General features: G+C 38.3%; 1 protein-coding gene across 2 annotated transcripts in view; it reads right to left on the reverse strand.

Moving 5' to 3' along the window:
- Window positions 1–5,561: 5,561 nt before the first annotated feature.
- The window catches only part of mtf2 (metal response element binding transcription factor 2), a 41,869-nt gene continuing 25,356 nt past the window's right edge, over window positions 5,562–22,074 (reverse strand). Inside the window, exons 8-15 of one of the 2 annotated variants that reach the window (XM_041208384.1) lie at window positions 21,127–21,195; window positions 20,424–20,547; window positions 19,739–19,806; window positions 17,767–17,955; window positions 15,205–15,310; window positions 11,703–11,794; window positions 9,334–9,441; window positions 5,562–6,575 (exon numbers count right to left, since the gene is read on the reverse strand). In XM_041208384.1, coding sequence (XP_041064318.1) covers window positions 6,227–6,575; window positions 9,334–9,441; window positions 11,703–11,794; window positions 15,205–15,310; window positions 17,767–17,955; window positions 19,739–19,806; window positions 20,424–20,547; window positions 21,127–21,195 — 1,105 coding nt within the window. In that variant the 3' untranslated portion in view covers window positions 5,562–6,226. The remainder of the gene's footprint in view (window positions 6,576–9,333; window positions 9,442–11,702; window positions 11,795–15,204; window positions 15,311–17,766; window positions 17,956–19,738; window positions 19,807–20,423; window positions 20,548–21,126; window positions 21,196–22,074) is intronic. The other variant, XM_041208385.1, reaches the window with a different exon arrangement.

A 22,074-nucleotide genomic window follows, 5' to 3' on the forward strand; every position in this document is an offset into this window, starting at 1 on the left:
GCATGTGGTCAGCAGGAGGTTTCCTTGCCCATGTTTGACCTGATGCTATGAGACTTCATGGGGTCTGGAGTCGAGGTTGAGGCCTCCCAGGGCAACTCCCGCCTAACTGTATACCACTGTGCCACCATCTCTGCTTGTTCTGCCCTACCCAGGGATGGTGATGGTGGTGTCTGGGACATTATCTGTAAGATATGATTCCATAAGGATGACTATGTCAGACTGTTGCTTGTCTAGTCTGTGAGAGTCTCCCAATTTTGGCACTAGCCCCCAGATATTTGTAAGGAGGACTTTGCAGGTGCAACAGGGCTGAGATTAGTGCTGTCATTTTCGGTGCCTAGGTCGATGCTGGGCAGTTTCATTCCTTTTTAAAACTTTGGAGCAGTTTGATGCAACTGAACAACTTGCTAGGCCATTTCAGAAGACATTTAAGAGTCACAATGTAGGCCAGACCAGGTAAGGATAACAGATTTCCTTCCCTAAAGGACATTAGTGAACTAGATGGGTTTTTACAGCGATCAACAATGGTTTCATGGTCATCATTAGACTTTTAATTCCAAATTTTTATTGAACTGAAATTCCACCAAATGCTGTGGCGGGATTTGAATCCGGGTCCCCGGAGTCCAGCAACAATACCACTACACCATCACCGCCACACAAATGCCAGGTAATGACTATCTCCAACAAGAGAAAATCTAACCATTACCCCATGTTAGTCAATGGTATTACAATCACTAAATACTCCACCATCAACATCCTGGGGGGTTACCATTGAAGAGAAATGGAACCGGACTAGCCATATAAATACTGTGGCTGCAAGAGCAGGTCAGGGGCTAGGAATCCTGTGGCGAGTAACGCACCTCCTGACTCCCCAAAGCCTGTCCACCATCCGCAAGGCACAAGTCAGGAATGTGGTGGAATACTCTCCATTTGTCTGGATGAGTGCATTTCCAACAGCACTCAAAAAGCTTGACACCATCCAGGACAAAGCTTGATTGGCACCCATTCCACAAACATTCACTCTCTCCCTCCATCACCGACAAACAGTAACGTGTACCAAATACAAGATGCACTACAAAAACCAAGTCTCCTCAGACAGCACCTTCCTAACCCACGACTGCTACAATCTAGAAGGACAAGGGCACCAGGTACATGGGAGCACCACCACCTGCAAGTTCCCCTCCAAGTCACTCACTATCCTGACTTGAAATTATATCACCGTTCCTTCACTGTCACTGGGTCAAAATCCTGGAGATCCCTCCCTAACACCACCTAAGCCACATGGACTGCAATGATTCAAGAAGGCAGCTCACCCACCTTCTCAAGGACAATTAGGGATGGGCGATAAATGCCAGCCTCAGCAGCGAAGCTCACATCCTGTAAATGAATAAAATAAAACTCAGGATAAAACGCCTGGTTCAAACAGATCAGTATATTTTAAAAGATTCTAGGAAAGAGGCACCATTACACGTACTTAATAATTTGTTAGACGATGTAATGCCAGAAGGCTGGTGGATAGTTAATGCAAGATCTATATTTAAGAAGGGAGATAGAATATGTTCAGGGAACTATAGACTAGTCAACATAAGTGCTGTGAAAAGTAATGGAATCCCTATCAAAGCAGTAAATAGAACATCAAAAAACTGAAAATATAATGCATAGTCAATATGGATTTCATAAGGAAAAGTCTTGTCTGAGCATTGTATTCTTTGAAAAGAGATTAGACAAGGGTAATGAAGATGTAAGTTACCTAAATTTCCAAAAGGTCGTCAATAAAATCCAACATAATAGATTAAGGAATAACATTAGAGGACAAGTAGCAGAATGGATAGCCAGCTGGCTTCAAGGCAGAAAGCAAAGAGCAGGGGTAAAGGGGCACTATTCAGAGTGGCAGAAGGTGGAAAGTAGAGTCTCAGAGATCATTGCTCAGACAATTTTTTAAAAAAATTATATTGACCATTTAAACTTTGGAATAAAAAGCAACTAAATTTGTGGGTGACAACAAATTGGAGATGGTCAATATAAGGAGGACTGCAACAAATTACAAAACATTAATAAACTTGCAGAACAGGCATATGATTGACAAATGAATTTCAACACATTTGGCTAATGAAAATAAAGTCACACATTACTTAGAAAATAATAATTTAAATGAGGTAGAGGATCAAAGGGATCTTGGATTACAAATATACAAATCACTAAAAGAAATGGTTATTGATACCTTAAAATGCAAACTAAGCACTAGAATTTATCTCTAGAGATATAGAATTGCAAAGTAGAATTTGTTAAACAATCATCGAAAAATCAAAACTATAATGTATTGTCAACATGGATTTCAAAAGGAAAAGTCTTGCTGGATTAAACTATACTTGGAGTACTATGAACTGCCGTAGTATAAAAAGGATATAAAGATACTGGAAAAGTTGAAAAAAGAATTACAAGGAGGGTACCAGAAATTCCACCTATTCGGAAAGGGTGAACAAGACTGTGTCTCCTTTCTCCTGAAAAGAGAAGGCTAAGGGGTGGCCTAGTAGTCTCTAAAATTATAAGGTTTTAAGAGTAGGATACAGCGTTCCCACTTTATTCAAGCCTATCAAAACACAAGGGAAAATAGATTAGTAGCCTGCTGTGAAACAGTGAAATATTACATATGTAACCAAACACAGACAGAAATAGAGGCTTGCATTTATAAAAGCAAAAAACTGCGGATGCTGGAAATCCAAAACAAAAACAAAAATTCCTGGAAAAACTCAGCAGGTCTGGCAGCATCTGTGGAGAGGAGCACTTAAGGGTAGAGTAAAACTTGATAGTCACCAACAAATAATGAATTTCTATTCCCAGAAAGTGGTGACAATGTGGAACGGCTGAGGCAAACAGGATAGATGCACTTGAGAAACTAGGGTCTAGTGGAAAACAAGAATGAAGTGGTTGGACTGAATGGCCTTTTTCAGTGCTGCATGTTCTCTTTTAATGGCATAGCTTCGCCAGAAAAACAATTTTCCACTAAGGATTCCTCTATGTCATTGATTTAACCTCGATTATATTTTTATTAAAATAATTATGCCTGTGTGGATTTCCTCTACACCTTATTTTGTCATCATCAAAAATTTGCATGAAGTTCTCTATTATAAAATCCTAGGTCCATGTTTATGATGGAAACAGCCCATATAGAACCATAGAAAAGTTACAGCACAGAAGGAAGCCATTCAGCCCATCTTGATCATGCCAGCCCAAGAACACCCAGGTGCCCTTTTTAATCTCACCTTCCTGCACCCAGCCCATTGCCCTGCAGCTTACAGCACTTAAGGTACTTTTTAAAAGAGTTTAGAGTTTCTGCCTCTACCACCAACTTGGGCAGTGAATTCCAGCCACCCACTACCCTCTGCGTAAAAAGGTTCTTCCTCATGTCCCCCCTACACCTTCTGCCACTTATCTTGAATCTATGTTCCCTGGTTCTAGAATTCTCCACCAAGAGAAACAATTTTACCCTGTCCACTCTATCTATTCCCCTCATAATTTTGTGCACTTTAATCAAGTCACCTCTCAGCCTTCTTTGTTCTAAGGAAAATAACCCCAATCTATCCAATCTCTCCTCATAGCTACACTTTTCTAACCTGGGCAACATTCTTGTAAACCTCCTCTGCACTCTCTCCAGAGCTATTACGTCCTTCCTGTAATGTGGTGACCAGAACTGCACACAATACTCCAGTTGTGGCCTCACTAGTGTTTTATACAATTCCAACATTATATCCTTACTTTTATATTCTATACCTCTGCCAATGAAGGAGAGCATTCCATATACCTTTGTTGCAACCATGTCTACTTGAACTGCTGCCTTCAGGGACCTGTGTACTTGTACGCCAAGATCTCTCACTTCATTTACCCCTTAGTGTATTCCCATGTATAAACATTCTATATAAATTACACCCTAATGCCAGCGGCACCGTGGCATCTAAGTTTTGTATTACCCAGCTCCTCAGCCTATACTAAAACTATTGCCCAACAAACTTCACTTTGCCTCCCAAATGACATAAAACTTCAATAGAGTTCAATGGTATATAAAATGGAATGGGTGGCTTTACACTGGTGAGTGAATAGTATCTGCATGTTCTAGTCCAATCATCTAACCCTGCTTCATCTGAAGACCACACTTGGTCATCACTCCCCCTTGCACAATGCCTCAAGAGATTGACTAATATTAATTCATATCTTGCACTTCTGTACTTTATCAAAATTTTTGGTCATGTTTTTATGTCAACAATTCAAAGTCGAAACAATCTTTGTAAGCATTTAGAATAGAAATCTTGTATGTAAACAGTTGTTGTAAATTATGTAGTTACTTGCTCTGGCCATTAGGTAGCACTACAGAGGTTGATTTATCTGTGTATACTTTTTCCTGTGCTAGTCAGTTATAATTTTGCCATTATTCATTTAAACCCGAGTAATGCCTATTTGCACGTTGTTCCAGCACTGGTTGTGCCTCAGATAAAGCTGTCCCAGTGTAACTACTACAATATTTACCCACCCTCACCAATTATTTCCCTGTCAACTTGCTCCAAATCCAAGTGAGGGGAGGAGGCATCAACAATGCTTTCAAAGAGCATTTACCCACCAATAACCACAGAGGTTCAGTTTGGTTTTTACGAAGTCTTAATGTCCTGGGAGGTTACCATTTACAGAAACTCAACCAGATCAGCCACAAACTCCATAGCTACTAGTGCAGTTCAGAGGCCAACCATTTTGTGCCTTTGGCTCACTGCCTGACAACCCAGAACCTCGCCAACTTCTGAAAATAACAAGTCATGTGATGGAATCTCTTCATTTGCCTGTTTTGATGGAGCTGCATGAAAGTCAACACCATCCAAGGTAAGCAGCCCACAAGAGCAAATTTTTGAAGTAATACTAGTTAATCTCTTGCAGCATTGCACAAGGGGGAGCGAAATGCAAATATATTTTGCAGATGAAGTAGAGTTAGTTTCACTAGCCTAATTTCTCCACTTTCCATAGATGCAATATCTGCTTTCTACTGCAGCAACTCATGAGGGCTTCTTTGAAAGCACCTCCTAAACCCAGAGCAACCAGCATCTGGAAAGGCAAGGGTAGCAGGTGCATGGGAGCATAATTGCCTCCAAGTTTCACCCACACTCCCAACCATCCAGAATTAGATACATCACTCTCACTGAATTGAAATCCCTTGGAACTCTGGGTGCACACTCACCACAAGGGCTACAGTGGTTCAGAAAGGCTCACCATCTCAAGCACAGGGAAACTAATGATGGGCAAAATCAGCTAGCAATACCCACGTCCCAATGCTGAAGGCAGCAACTCTGATGCAAAACTGACAGTGCACCAGTGCCCATGGAATCTCAGTCCAATAAGAACTGGAACCTTAGACACCTGGAAATAAATGAAGGTGATTCACTAAAATACGAAAAGGCAGAACAACAGAAGTGAAGAGAGGGGGAAAACGGTGCAGATTGTGGAATGAGATGGTGGTCAACATTGTGTGTAAATTTAATGTGAATCTTTGAAAAACTATATGCTTCCCAATTTCTACTTCAAAATCTGTGTGAATTTAATTCTTTATTCTTTGGCTAAACCAGCCCATTTCAAATTATTTAGAAACACATGGCAATAACTAACAAATTTGCTTACACTAGCATTACAAAAAGTTGCCAGTTTTAAAAACAATCCTGGATAATATTTTTAAAAATTCCAGAGGTATCAATGTGATCATTAAGGTACAAAGTTGCCAGGTACAGTACAGCTACATCAAAAGGCAATACTCTGTTCACCCTGTGAATTCAACATAAAAATCTGAGAACATCTACCAACACTACAGACAATATAAAAAAATTACATAACTTCAAACTTCATTTTGGTACAGACTGACCTACAGATCAATTAATCCCTGCAGGTATTGTTTAAGTACACCGTTGTAAGCAGTAGCACCAAAATTCTTAGATCAAGCCTGAGTGGAAAAAGTCACTGTAAAATATTGCAAATGGTTCCTGAAAATATTGAAGATTATGGCTAATTAACATTTACACTCAAAATTACCCACTCCCAGGGTTTAAAGATCTCAGTTGCATAGGAATAAAATTTACTAAAAATACATAGGAGCAGAGACACATTAAGACCTTAATGTCTGTCTGAAGATCAGCTTCAAAAGTTCAAGAGTTCACAAGATAAACTAAGCTTCTAAAAGAAACTTGAATATTACAAGGAATCAAGATGCAGTTATTCCTTCCCATTCCACTAGGTACTGCACTTTGCCATCCAGAGTTACTCGACGAGCCAGGATTCGATACTTTTCACCACAGGCAAGTCTACCAGCAGCACCAAAATAGTTAGTAATTGATGATTTTAAATGATTCAGGTGCATATCCTGATCATTCATGATTTCCGTATCAAGTCCTTCATACTGGCAATCATCTTTTTCATCATTATCATTTCCACTTTCTGACGTCTGGGCCTGAAAGGTTCTAGGTGAAGCACGGCCTCGTCTTTTTTTCAAACGTTGCAACGTTAATGGCCAAGATCTACCAGTGCGAGTTCTCCTTCTTGGACCAGAGAGACTAAATCAAAATAAAAGATACATAAGCTGAAATTTTCAAAAGTAACACTTGGCCTAAAAAAAAACATTGAGAAGCCTAATTTTCAACAAAAATTGCTGTAATAATTTTACATCTCAAGAACATTAAGTTTAATCCAATTTAACTGCATAGGTACTGCTATAAAACAGTCTGTCATAATGTTTCTAACGACAGAATTAACTTGTAATAGCCAGAATCCATTTTCTAAATTCGTGATTTGAGAGAAGATGTAAATGCAAGTTCAATTTGCAAACTAATAGAAGTTATTTGTTCAGCAGAAAAACTATTCCATAAATTAGTGCTTATAAATTCTAATTTCTCTCCTCATAAAGGGCATTTCTACAGTTAAAATGAAGGGCTATTTTAAAACTGCACCTATATTTTCACATATAAAACATAATTCAATTAAGTTTTACAGATTCTCAAAATGTAGAAAAAACATGTCACTTCAAAAGTTTAGGGTATGACAGCACAAAAAATGAGGAATTTCGATGCAGTTGACATTCACTGAATTGATCAAAACCTATTCAGAAACTTAATACAATATAGTGAAGGGAGGTGGCAAGCATGCACGTTTTCCTAATACAAAAACAGAAAGTGCTGGAAAAACTCAGCAGGTCTGGTAACATCTGTGGAGAGAGAGAAACAAGTCATATTGGACTCGAAACTTTAACACTGTTTCTCTCTCTGAAGACTGCTGAGTTTTTCCACCACTCTGTTTATTTCAGATCTCCAGCATCCGCGGTACTCTGCTTTTACTATTCATATTTTGCTTTCAACTCCCAGTATTTGATTTTATAAAATTAAGTTTTTTATAAAAATACGTAATTAATTCTATTCCAGAAAGCAGCCAGTAAAGCATAGAACTGGATCTAACCTTTACATACCAATATAAACATTTTACAGAGATACTCATTACAAATGCAGCTTTAACTTTAGCTTCTATAAAATATGCAATAAACCATACGACCATTCTGGAGTACAACAAAATACTGCAGATGCTGGAAATCTTAAATAAAAACAAAAAATGTTGGAAATACTCAGCAGGTCAGGCAGCATCTGTGGAGGGAAACACAGTTCATGTTTCAGGTCAAGATTAAGGAACACTATCACTTACTGTTGAGACAAACCAAATTAAAAGTTTTGAGATCAAGCCGTTTTGGCATCAGATTGGCTCAGGTTTCACTGTCAGTGGTGAAGCGATGGCCCTTGTCACTGATCTCAAAGAAAGCTGCCCACAAAGATCTAGAGATCAACATGGCTTGTATTTTACCCTTCCATCATTAATTTGAATTTGGCACCAAGTCAAGCGGATCTCTAGGAGTCCAACAACAGTGATGTCACCAAGGCAAGCAATCCACATTGAAATGTTCTCAGAAGCAAACCAGAAAATAAAATGTACTGCTTATCCTTCACTTATTAAATAAATTTTACAGAGTTAAATAAACGATTGAGGCACATAAGATGCTTAAAGATAGAAGCAAACTTAAAAAACTAAAAAGTTGAAATTATCAGAATGGAAAAATATGTCGTTATAAAATTATGAAATTAGTTTTCCAGGGCCATAGAGATTCTTCAGAAATAGCTATGATTTAGTTTGCCCTGAAGGCGTAACTTTTGGTGATTTTAACAGCAATATCACAGAGTGAAAGGGCAAATTCTCATCAGTTCAATGATTCTAAGCGGCTGCAGTGTGTACAGGGACCTCAACAGCAAAGAGTAGAATCATTGATGCCAGTTTTTGGATTTCCACATTTAACAGCATATTTGTGGATTTCAGAAGTTGCTGTTGGTTTCAGAGGGGTAATAATAGAATGTTGATAGTTTTGACATAATTACTGCCATGAAATCCAGGTCAATTATACCTTCCATTCCTACATTAGATTTCAGTAGTCTGTCAAGTGCCAGCCAAAGTAACTCATTATTGCAGAGAGTATGTCGAACAAGATTCTCCAGCAGCACAAAGGAATTCAAAAACATGAAAGCAAGAAATGTGTAATGTACATACATAAGCTTAATAAAGGAAGCAAAATGTAGGGTTCTTAAGAGATTTCTCCTGTTATTGTTGGTTCTGAGTAAAGAAAGCAGACTTTTCCTAAGATGCCTCAGATCAGCTGCTTCCACGCAATCAATGCTGGTGAAACAATCCCAGTATTACCAATGCTTGCAATTTAGAGATTTTTCAAGAGGCAAGAGCATTTAAACATGTAAAAGCTAGATTTAAATTCCCTGTGTAAAGTGCAAACACTTGAACTTTTCCAAATCACAGAAATTGAGACACTCAAAGAAATTGTAAGTATTGGCAATATGCATTCCATACATAGTTATCAACTAAATAAACTTTGCCATCTCATTAAAGGCAATGCAGTGTTAGATTTTATTACCAAACACAAGTCAATATCTATTTCCCATAAGTAATAAACATGGATTAATTTTTAAGTGATAAAACAAAAATAAACTTAAATGTTACAGAAACTGCTTTAAAATAGGGCTCACCTGCTATGTGAGCAACTGTAAACAGTTGTGAATCCGTGGTTCAGACATCTATTTCTTATGATATAGTCAACATTAACCTCAAAACACCAGGCACCATTGCAGCTAGTGAAGAGCATACAGTTTTACAGGTGGATTAAACCCTAATCTCAATCAGTTTTACCAATATTAAGTTTTTGTTTTGATTGGGCTGAAATACTCAGCAGCTTACAATTAGATCTTTTTAAAGAAAGTAATGGCTGATCACCTGGACTGTCTAGACAGACTAGTTGAGGTAGTTTCTGTGGTGCTGGCTGCACCAGTGGATTCTACATCAGAGGTATTAGAGGATTGTGCAGTTTTCTCAACAAGCCTCCTAGAATGCAAAAAAAAAACAATATTTTGAAGAACAATTTCATAAATTTCAAAGTGATGTGGTTAAGTTCAAAATTGGGGCTTAAATTTAAAGAAAGCTAATTATACAGACATTTAAGGGGGGCTGGTCAATTGAGTAGATTAGGAAATTAGATTAAAAGATATGATGGTAAGTAAGCAATTGCAAACATAAAATGAATAATTCATAACTAACAAATAGACAACTTCTTGATAAAAAAAACATTAGAAGAGTGGTTCAAGCATGGCTAACTAGAGAAGTTACGGATTAAAAGGAGAAATTTACAATGTTGTCAAATAACGTAGCAAGCCTGAGAATTGGGAAGGTTTTAAAAATCAGCAAAGGATAACCAAGAAATTGAATGAAGAAAAACTAGCAAGAAATATAAAAACAAATAAGAATTTGTTTATAAGCATAAAAAGAGGAAATGATTAGTGAAAGTAAACACTGGAGTCTCAGGTTGAAACAGGAAAAATTATAATGGGAAATAAAGAAATGAAGAAGGCATTAAATATTGTGTCAGTGTTCACAGTAGAAGACACAAAGAATATAAAAGGACATTGTGGGGAACCAAGTGTTTAATGAAAGAGCAATTTGAAGTAATTAAAGAAAAAAGTACTGGATAAATTAATGGAACTAAAAGTTGACAAATCCCCTGGACCTGATGAGTTTTAAAAGAGGTGCCTGCAGAGATGGTGCATATATTGTTTTTGATCTTCCAGAATTCACTTGATTCTAAATAGTCCCTGTTGATTGGAAAGTAGCAAATGTAACCCTTCTGATCAAGAAAGGAATGGGGGGGGGAAATGGGGAACTATAGGCCAGTTAATCTGACACAATTGGGAGGGAAAAAGCTAGAATCCATTATTAAGGATCCAATAACAGAGCATGATCAGAGTCAACATGGTTTTACGAAAGGAAAATCATGCTTGACAAACCTAGTGTTTTTTTGAGGGTGTAACAATGAGGGTGCATATGGGGGGGGGGGGGGGGGGGGGGAGAGAGAGAGAGAGAAGAGACACCATTGGATGTAGTATATTTTGATTTTCAGAGGCTTTTGATAAGGTGCCATACTAGAGGGTGCTATGCAAGGTTAGGGCTCATGGAATTGCAGGTAATATATTAGCATGGATTGAAGATTGTTTAACAGACAAAAAACACAGAAGGAACGAACAGGTAATTCTCAGGATGCAGGGTGAAACTAGTGGAGTGCTGCAGGGATCATAGATTGCGAACATCTGAGGTTCAAGCAATGTCAATGATTTAAAATGAAGGGGCCGAGTGTAATATATCCAATTTTGCCTACAATACAAAGGTAGGTGGGAAAGTAAACTGTGAGGGAAAGGGCTGCAAAAGGATATGGTGCAGTTAAGTGGCTTGGCAAAAAAGTAGCAGATGGAGTATAATGTGGCAAAATGCGAAATTATTTATGTTGGCAGGATGAATAGAAAACCAGAATTTTTAAAAAAAACAAAAGGTGAACAAATGTGATTCAGAGGGATTCTTACGTGCTTGAATATGAATCAAAAATTCATGCAGTTACAGCAAGGAATTAGGAAGGAAATGGTTTTTCAGCCTTCATTACTAGGTAATGGCAGTAATAAAGTCTTCTGCAATTATATGGGGCATTGGTGAGACCACATCTGAAGTACTGTGTAGCTTTAGTCACTTTACCCAAGGAAAGATATAGTTGACTTAGGTTCACTAGATTGATTCCCAAAACAAGAGGGGTGCCCAAGAATAGAATGGGCCAATATTCTCTGGGGTTTCGAAGAAGGTTTGATAGGGTAAACACAGAGGTTATTTCCCCTGGCTGGAGAGTCTAATGCCAGGGGTGTCATAACCTCAGGATAAGTGGTGAGCAATTTAGGACTGAGATGAGGTGGCATTCCATTACTCTGAAACATTGGAATTCTCTATTCAAAGTAATTGAGTTTTCACAGCCACCAAGGATAGTCAAGATTGGAGATCAATATATTTTTGGGCACTAAGGGAGTAAAGGGAACTGGAGATAGGACAAGAAAGTGACATTAATGTAGAGGTTTAACCATGACCTTACTGAATGGCAGAGCAAGCTTGAGGGATGATCTGATTTTTTATATTCTTACTTGAAAGTTAAATTGTTGTATATAAACTTAACAGTCTTCAGTATGATTATTACTCTGGTAAAAGCATGTCAAAATGATTAAGCATTATGTTAAGAATATCTTTTCTACAAAATATTTTTAAAACTCATCAACTACCTTTTGGGACCAGGAAGATCCAAGGCAAGCGTATCTAGCATTGCAGATTGGTCCTGAATGTCACAGTGGCTTTGGTTGCTTTTCTCACTTTCCTGGAAGTAATGAAAATGAAAAATAAGATTTCAGAACAAACCTCAAAAATGTCTGCATTTCTAAATACAACTAAAAATAAAAGGCTTAGTTGTAGGAGGCAGAGGGTGATGACAGAAGGACGCTTTAGTGACATGGAAGCCCGTGTCCAGTCGTGTACCACAGGGATCTGTGCTGGATCCCCTATTATTCATCATTTATATAAATGACATAGATGACTATGTGGGGGGTAGGATTAGTAAGTTTGCAGATGACACAAAGATTGGCCGGGTGGTTAACAGTGAGGTGGAGTGTCTTGGGCTACAGGAAGATATAGACGGGATGGTCAAACGGGCAGATGGAATTTAACCCTGAAAAGTGTGAGGTGGTACATTTTGGAAGGAGTAATTTGACAAGGAAGTATTCAATTATTGTCATGACACTCGGAAGTTCTGAGGAACAGAGAGACCTTGGCGTGTGTGTCCACAGATCTCTGAAGGCGGAGGGGGTGGTGAAAAAGGCATATGAGACACTTGCCTTTATCAATCGAGGCACAGATTACAAATGTAGGGAGGTCATGTTGGAGTTGTATAGAACCTTGGTGAGGCCACAGCTGGAGTACTGTGTGCAGTTCTGGTCGCCATATTATAGGAAGGATGTGATTGCACTGGAGGGGTGCAGAGGAGATTCACCAGGATGTTGCCTGGGATGAAACATTTAAGTTATGAAGAGAGGTTGGATAGACTTGGGTTGTTTTCATTGGAGCAGAGAAGACCGAGGGGCGAGGTGTACAAGATTATGAGGGGCATGAACAGGGTGGATTGGGAGCAACTGTTCCCCTTAGTTGAAGGGTCAGTCACGAGGGGGCTTAAGTTCAAGGTGAGGGGCAGGAGGTTTAGGGGGGATGCGAGGAAAAACTTCTTTACCCAGAGGGTGGTGATGGTCTGGAATGCGCTGCCTGGGAGGGTGGTGGAGACGGGTTGCCTCACATCTTTTAAAAAGTACCTGGATGAGCACTTGGTACGTCATAACATTCAAGGCTATGGGCCAAGTGCTGGTAAATGGGAATAGGTAGGTAGGTCAGGTGTTTCTCATGTGTAGGAGCAGGCTGGATGAGCCAAAAGGCCTCTTCTGCACTGTGAGATTCTGTGGGTTACATCTAGTCTCTGCTTTACCCCTCAGATGCACAGCCAAAATGAAGAACTCATGATCTACACAAAAGTACAACACACCCACCACACCATGGCACAGTGAATTACACATTACTATCACCAAGGCTTTAAATGGCATCAAATTCAATACACTAATGAGAATAATAGTTAGCCGCAAATGCAACTTACTTCAATATTTTGACTTAACTGCTTTCAGAAAGGAAATCTTAAGTTAGCCTTCCAAACTTTTGTCTACTTCTTGACCTGAATTTTAATTTAGGGTTCCAGTTGTTAATCAAGTTCTTCTCCCTTTAAAACCCTCCCTTTGTTCCCAGTGATAGGAATGAGTTTAACATTAAAAATCTTTCCATTTCTGTGTATACATTTACATGACTATAAGCAAATGTTCATTTAATGAGATTAATGGCAGATAATGCAGTTTTGATGATTGATATTAGACTTTAGTAAAGTCTAATATCAGACTTTAATACTTTAGTAAAGTACTAATTTCACACAGCAATCATCTATTAGTATATTTTGTAAGGAACTGTATAGAAAAAAGATTCATTAAAATTATTCATCTAAAATTTTCCAGCTAGGACTGGTTTAGGAATTTTCAAACAATGAATTAGAATGGTGATAACAGAGGTGGTGGCCATTGGGCCCATCACGCCCTTGCAGAGAGTTGGCATGAGGAATTAAGCTGGTCCCTCTCCCTGCACTCTTTCCCATAGCCCTGTAAATATTGTCTGTTAAGGTGCTTATCCAGGTTCATTTAGAAAGCGACGATTGAATCTGCCCCACCAAACTCTCAGGCAATGCTTTCCAGATCCTAAGCACTCACTATGTAAAAACGTTTTACCTAAGCTACCTCTGGTTCTTTTGCCAATCACCATAAATCCGTTTCCTCTGGTTCTCTATCCTTCCACCAAAAGGAACAAATTTGATCTGTCTAGACACTCATGATTTTGAGCACCACACAAATCTCCTCTCAAACTTCTCTTCTGAGGAGAACCAGCCCAGATTTTCCAACTGATTTATGTAACTGAAGACACTCATTTCTGGAGCCATAATGGTAAATCTTTTTTAAACCTTCACTAATGCCTTCATATCCTTCCTAAAACATGACACTCAGAATTGGACACTATACTCCAGTTGAGGCTGAACCAGTGTTTTAATAGGCTCATCAACACTTTCTTGCATTTGTGCTCTATGCCTCTATTGATAAAGCCTACGGCGCCATTTACTTTATTAACCACTTTCAACCTCATCCTGCCACCTTCAATGACTTATGCACATATACATCCAGGTCCCACCTATCCTGCATCTCCTTTAGAATTGTACCCTTTATTTTATGTTGTCTCTCTTCATTCTTCCTACCAAAATGTATCATTTCACACTTCTCTGCATTATATTTCATCTGCCACTTTTCTGCCCATTGCACTAGCCTGTATATGCCCTCTTGAAGCCCATCAATACCTTCCTCACAGTTCACAATACCTGGACACCCAAGTCTACTAACACCCAGGGAATCATACTGTATACCTTCCTCCAGTCCAAAAGGCAACCTTTTACCATGACTCTGTTTCTTGTCATCCAGCCAACTCTGTGTCCATGCAGCCATCTTCCCTTATATGCCTTCATTATACATAACAACCAAAGTTGGTCAGAGAGGGCATAGCAGTAAGCTTCAGCTGGTTCAAACTGCAGTCTTCAAAAATAATTTCATATTTGCTGAATGACCTAGTCCAAATACATGCACAATAAAATGGCTGTTCATTTTTGTATCATCTCCAAACCAATTATCTAAATAAATAAAATATTATTTGTGCTGCTTATCACAGTTTCCTTAAACTGGTTCTATCTCACTGAACGAATTAATTTGTTTCAATTCAATTATCAACTATTAACACAGCGGCACTGAGCTATATGGACTCCATTCCTAGGTTTCCTCCTTTTAGCCAATTTAACTAATCTCATACTGAGTTGTGAACATACACAAAAATCTGTCAGAATTACCACCCTTGATCAGTATCCACTGATCCCTGCTACAAATACACAGGTACAGACAGGAAGACACATCACAGGTGTGACCTCCACAGTCAAAATAATCTCAACTCAAGTAGTTAGTCATGGCTTATGAACCCTTATCTGTAAAGGATCATGTGACGAATCATTTAACTAAGATGGTTTCTGCTTGTTCAATTATACTTCTTCACATCTTATTAGTGCCATTGGCCAAGCTGTAATGGAGGGGCATTAATGGGAAAAAGTATACTTACTACATTTGAGTCAGAAAATCTCTTGACCTTCAACTTTGTGTATTGTTCAGAAGGCTCAACTGAAGGCCTTTTCTTGCCTTTTTTGCCAATGCCATTATTTAATACACTATTGGGAGAAAAATACATTGAGTCATTATAATGTAAAATCTACACAAAATTGTTACATAACATTTAGAGGGCTTTTTAAAATGTATTCTTTCACAGGGAATGGGCATCCCTAATTGCCCTTAAGAAGGTGGTGAGCCATCTTCTTAAATTGCTGCAGGCTACTGGTGTAGGTACACCCACAGTGCTATTAGGAAGGGAAAACACATGGAACCTAAAAGAGTTCTTTCAGAACAAGGTGATAAATAAGTATGCCCCAAGTGAGTAGGGGGTCAGTGCTATTACAGTGCAGTTAGCCAGGAGTTAGGAGTAATTTTAATTCTAGCCTTTTCTGGTTAATTATTCCTGTAAGACAGTCCAAACCATCCGAGGTTTGTGATTTAAGTAAGAGTTTTAGGTGGTTCCCATTGCAGGCCAATTGCCCAATGGAAGTTTGAGCTTCCCAGGCAATTGCCATGCAATTCTTATGTGGGCACTTCTGGTGGGGAGGCGGGGTCCCAGCACATCTTTGGGGTCACGAGCTCGCCAGCTGCAATGGAACTCTCTGATAATGTTAACAGCCCCTTTAAATCCTCACTTTTTAAAAAAAACGGCGGGTGATGCTTTGAGGCCTGATTCCTGCTCCAAAAAAAAGACACTGAAAAGCTAAGCTTTCAAAAATGTGAAAATTAAAAATTCTGCCCACAACGGCCTTGTTCTCAGGTTTCTCAACCACCCACCTCTCTCAGCTCCCACTGAGAGATCACAGAAATTTTGAAGCTCGAAATGGGGTCACAGTGGGAAAAAGTTTGGGAAGCATTGCTTAAATGCCTTCGGAAGCAGCCTGGAAAGCCACTCGGTTCAAGGGCAATTTGGGATGGGCAACAAATGCTGCCCTTGCCAGAGATGCCTACATCTCATGAAAGAATAAAGGAAGCTACCGTGGGAATACGGTCAACCCAACCACTTGAACAATGGGACACTGGCTGAGTATGAGGGTTGTCAGACGTGAACTGATAAGTTCCAAGGGATAATACACTGGTCACAACCATGTCTGAATCACTGGTCATGTGACAGGCCCATCCTTTGTGTGTTTAAACATCTACTTTCTCTGCAGTAAGAGGACAAGAAGCTGATGAGAGAACACAGAACGGGGTCCCTCCTTCCTGCTTTTCTCTCCAACCCACCTTGCAAGCTTCAACCATTTACTGGCCGTGACCATCCAGGGACACCCTTGCTACAGACAGAAACTTTTAAAAGAATTCAATCCAGCAGTACCATTACCAGGAGAATAGCCAAATCGGCAGTCTACATCTTTAAATCAGAAGCATCAGGACCATCAAAACCAGCCAACTCACCAAACTATGGACAGTATACCCCTTTTATTTCTCTGGGCACTAAGTTGACAAATCTACCCTTCCCCACTTTAATCTATTGGTGTGCTTGCATGATCTTCAAGTGTTTGCACTGTCAAAGCATAATTATTATTTTACTTAGAGCGGCTTAAGTATAATAAAGCGAACTGCTTTTTATTAAACTCAAGAAAACCTGATTGTGATCATAAAAGAACCAACGCGTAAACAGTTATATACCTACTGAATTGGGAAATTTAACTTCTTCAAAAAAAACCGTTGCAGTCAAATGAGAGGAGGGAAAAGAGGAGGGCCAGTCGACCCCTCCTCACCTGATCACAACAAGATGGCGATCCAGTGTGATCATAAATTGTTAATTAAGCAGATTAGCGATTATACATAAAGCTAGAGTCCAAATAGTTTGGACCTATTTATTTTGATAACAGCTGTTTTTCTTGGATGCTGCTTTCCTTCTCTATTTTTTAGGTTTCAGCTCAATTTTCTCCTTGCATTTCTCAAGCCTTCTTGCTTTAATATTGAATACACAAAATCACTTAAATCACTGCTATTGATTTACTTTTCTGCAACCACTGGCCACTAATTCTGAAATTACAAGATCTACTTAAGACATCTTGAAATGGATAATTTTCCCAAAGGTTTACTACTCTATGATCTGAGTCATAGGTTAAAAATGCAGGAGTACAATAATCTATGCAATCATAACTTAAATGACAGAATTTTAAAAATATACAATCTGGGATAGCAGTAAGACCAAACTCAGTAATGTTACACTAGAAAGGAAGGGGAAAATGGTAATAAGATATACCAAATTACAAAAGGATCAAATTTTAAAAGAGGCAATAGCCTTTTAACTTCAGGATGGCATCTTAGGTGGCAGAGACATCTACAGTCTTACACCCTATTTTATCTTATTAAAATCTTCATAATGCAGAATCTCACTACTTGGAACTACAGAGTCAGGTCTTCTTGCACTACTGACACTGCGCATCCCAGAATGGCCCAATAGCTGGTCCAGAGAGCACTTTCACTGCCTCTAACAGCTATCAGTTTGTCTCAGACCTTTCTTGAAAGAACCACGGACAACAATTATAGTGAAGTGCTTTACCTTTTTGCAGCTACTGGTGCAGGTACAGGTGTGGATTTACTGGACTTTCTTCCTTTAATTTTAAATTCATGAGAAACTTCCTCAGTGCTTTCCTCAGCCTTCATTGCACCATTGGGAGGGATGGGAGGCACCCGAATTCGCAATCCAAACAAATGTTTCTTCTTCTTTATTTCTTTTCCAGACATAAACCTAAGTAAATTATTAGTTTTAAATGATCAGTGAGATATAAAACAAAACACAATGACATTCAGATTTTTGTGTTGTGCACCAGAGGGAGAAGGTATACATTCCTCTTATTGTACTCCATAGTGTTTACCAAGATCTATGAACAGAAGGGTGCTATTCAGCCCATCATGTCCGTTCCAGCTGAAAAAGAGCTCTCCAGCCCAATCCTACTTTCTAGCTCTTAGCCTCATAGGTTACCACATTTCAAGTACATATCGAAGTAGTTTTTTAATACAATGAGAGTTTCTGCCTCTAACACCCTTTCAGGTACTGAGCTCCAGACCCCACTATCCTCTCAGCTCCCCTCTAAGCCTTCTACTGATTACTTTAAATCTATTTTCCCCACCCTCCCCCCCAGTTACTGATCCCTGCAAAAGGAAATAGGTCCTTCCAACTCACTATCTTGGACCCTCAAATTTTGTACAGCTCAAATAAATCTGCTCTCAGCCTCCTCTATTCCAAAGAAAACAATACCAGCCTAACCAATCTTTTCTCATAGCTAAAATTCTCAATTCCTAGCAACATCTTTGTAAATCCCCTCTGTATCCTCTCTGGTGCAATCATTTCCATCCTGTAATGCAGTGATCAGAACTGTATACAATACTCGAGCTGCAACTGAACTAGTGGTTTATACAGTTCTAGCATATTCTCCCTGCTCTTAAACTCCATGCCTTGGCCAATAAAGGAAAATATCTCAAATACCTTCTTAGCCACCTTATCTACCAGCTCTGTTACCTACAGGGATCTCTAACATTCATTCCAAGGTCCTTGTACTCCTCTACACTACTCAATACCGTACCACTTACTCTACATTACCTTGCCTTCTTTGCCGTCTCCAAATCCAGTGCCTCACATCTCTGGATTGAATTCCATTTTGCCACTTTTCTACCTACCTGACTAGACCAGTGATATTTTTCTGCAGTCTACAGCTTTCTTCCTCACTATCAACCACAGTTGATTTTCATATCATCTGCAGACTTCTTAATCATGCACCCTACACTTAAGTCTAAATCATTGATATATGCCATGAGCAACAATTGAGCCTTATGGAGCCCAACTAGAAACTTTCCAATTACCAAAAAACAAAATTTTAAAAATCCTTTGCCTCTTGCCAATTTTGGATCCAACTTGCCACTTTTCCTTGGATCCCATGATCTTTTAATTTTCTGACTAGACTGCCTCATGGGACCTTGTCAAAAACTTTGCTAAAATTTACAATGAGAGAAGATAACTGCATAAAGAAAGTATGCATGTGTTAACAGGAGCTAACAAGAATTTTTAATGGAATCAGAAAATATCATTATTAGGCCCATCATTTCCCCTAATCACTATTTCATTCAATGTCTTCCTTCTTTTTCGATATCTATTGTAGTTCTTTACTCATGACAACTGGCCAAAAGGCCTCTTTCTGTGAAGTAACCATTCTAATTATCAGATTACATTTGGAATGTTATTGCAGTCTCTGCAGCACAAGTCATAAGGCATCCATATTAACCTGAATTTGAAACAAGGATGGGGATTTTGAATTTAACATGCTGAGGGACATGGTGCAAATACAAGTCAACAAGAATTGGGGTAATGGACAAGTAGGACTGCACACAAGCTAGAATGAAAATTGATAACTGAGAACAGATTTCTACTCCCTGCCCCACTTCTCTACTTGTGAACAGGGTTAAGAGCAGAAATCTCTCTCCTCCTGAAACATCGCTAATTCCATTATTTCTATTTGGGATATAACCTCACTTACATGCATTTGTTCTCATTTAGGGCTTCACGAATATAACCGTATCGGTCAGATTTTAGAGTGTCTACAAGCTGCAAACAAATAAGAAAACAGATAAATTCAACATCCTTTTGTTATGTGTTTCATTGTTACAGCCCATAAAATTATGATTGATATTAGTAAATTCAGTTAAAATGTTAAGTTTATATCAACATTTTAATTTATAATTATTTTCCAGTTCTAATGTGTAACAATCAATACATGACTTTAAATTAAGCATTTTTCATTTATTTTAGAACACAAATTGTGAATCGAAGTGCTTTTAATTATTTCTAAATTCAAGTTCATCAATTCTTCAACACAAATCTACTATATTAATGTATGATTCCTGAAAATTAACCCTTCAACAGAATAATAAACATACTTGCAGGTCAAATATTTGAAATAAAGACAAATAAATGTCAACATGTGCCAGCCAAACAAAGTCAGCTTTGAATTTGCTCAATAACAATTTTAACCATTGTAAAATTAAGTATCAAAAGAAACCAAACCACAATTACACTGAAAAGTTATGTGAAGGAATACTTGAGGCCAAATTATGTATTAATATTGCTGAACAATCATATGGTGCGACTAACAACAGTCTGGAACATGATTCTGCTCACCACTAACCAATTACATTCAGTGCTAAACTGTAACTAGACCTTACCTTACCAGGTTGTAGTTTGTCCCAATTTTCATTAATGTAATTCATCAATTCAAGCTCAGAATCAAAATACTTCTTTTTATGAATAACACTTAGATTATAAAGGCTTAAGTGTGCTATGTCAACCCTGGGAGAGAAAAAAGTGTTTAACATACATTTTAAGATCCACGCATGAGCAAACATCTTAAAAGGTTTTCAACACATTTCTTCAGTAGTGTTCATTTGTTTACCAATCGCAGCACACTGAAAACCAAGGACTGATGCACAGTGCATTGGAAAACTGGACAAATAGCAATGCAAATTTGTCCAATTATACTATTGGTTAAATTAAGTCAGAACACCGCAGAATTAAACTTCAATTTACAAAAAAAAATGCTCAGTTTATTTAGGGCACTCTTAATGCTTGTACTTTCTAACAGTAATTTAACACTCATCATTTATATAATTAATTAGGTTGGAAAATTAGCTCTATTTTTAGACATAAGTAAATTAGAAGATCTTGTGCATGATCTTCAAATGCATCTGACATAGGGAAATTACGTATGAACAATGTATTATTGTTTATGAAGTTTGTATCTAATCTCCTGAGCATGAAAGGAAATTACGATCAATGTCAACTAGTATTTATGAAAACACTAGATAAACTGGAGCAAAACACTACTACATGTTTTAAAACCCTAAACCAAACAATTAATCAATACCTTACCATCGTAAAGGTAGACGTTTGAGGTATTCTGGTCCAGAATTGCAAACGGAACAAATAAATAAATAGAACCTAATGGACAAAGGGGAGAAAACAAAACCCTTCATTTTTAGCAGCATAATTTGGAAACACAGTTCTCATGTCTACTGGAATATAAGCACATAACAGACCATTTAGCACAAATAGTTGGAGTGTGTACTCAACAGATGTCTCCTCCCACTCCTTTTCCTCACCTCAGCTTTTCAACATTTCTTTCTATTCCCCTTTCTCACGTGTACCCATCAATCATTTTTCTGATGGGCATCTATGCTTTTTGCTTCAACCATCTCCTGCAGTCATGAGTTCCACATTTTAACCACTCTGAGTAAAAATATTTAATTCCCTACTGGATTTATTAACCATCTACATCCACCCTGTCCAACCCATTCATTATTTTAAAGACCTCCAACCGGTCTCCTCCAAGTCGTTTTTTCTGAAAAGAAAGCCCCAACCTGTTCAATCTTTTCCAATCCCCTTTCAATTCTACTACCATTCTTGTAAATCTTGTTTTGCATTTTCTCCTGTGCTTCTATGTCCTTTATAGTTGAGAACAGAATTGTGCAGTACTCATAGTGCAGTCTGATGAGGACCCTATTGTTGACAAGTTCAATAATTTTACTACTTTTGAATTCTATATCTCTAGAGAAATCCCAGTGCTTTGTTAGCATTTTTAACTGTTTTGCTGACCTATGATGCCACTTTTACTGATTTGTTCATCTAAATCCCTAGATCCTTTTATTCCAAAATGTTAATTTTGGAGTGTTATTGGAAGCCACCTCTAAAGAGATACACATCCACATCATTTGTATGGTGTGATTTAAATGTCCCCAACAACCACCAAGAAAAGAAAAATAATGGCAAGGAAAACAAATTGAATAACAAGGGGCTGCCCAACTTAATGAAGCAAAAGGG

The sequence above is a fragment of the Carcharodon carcharias genome, chromosome 16 (assembly GCF_017639515.1).
Source record: "Carcharodon carcharias isolate sCarCar2 chromosome 16, sCarCar2.pri, whole genome shotgun sequence".
Lineage (NCBI taxonomy): Eukaryota > Metazoa > Chordata > Chondrichthyes > Lamniformes > Lamnidae > Carcharodon > Carcharodon carcharias.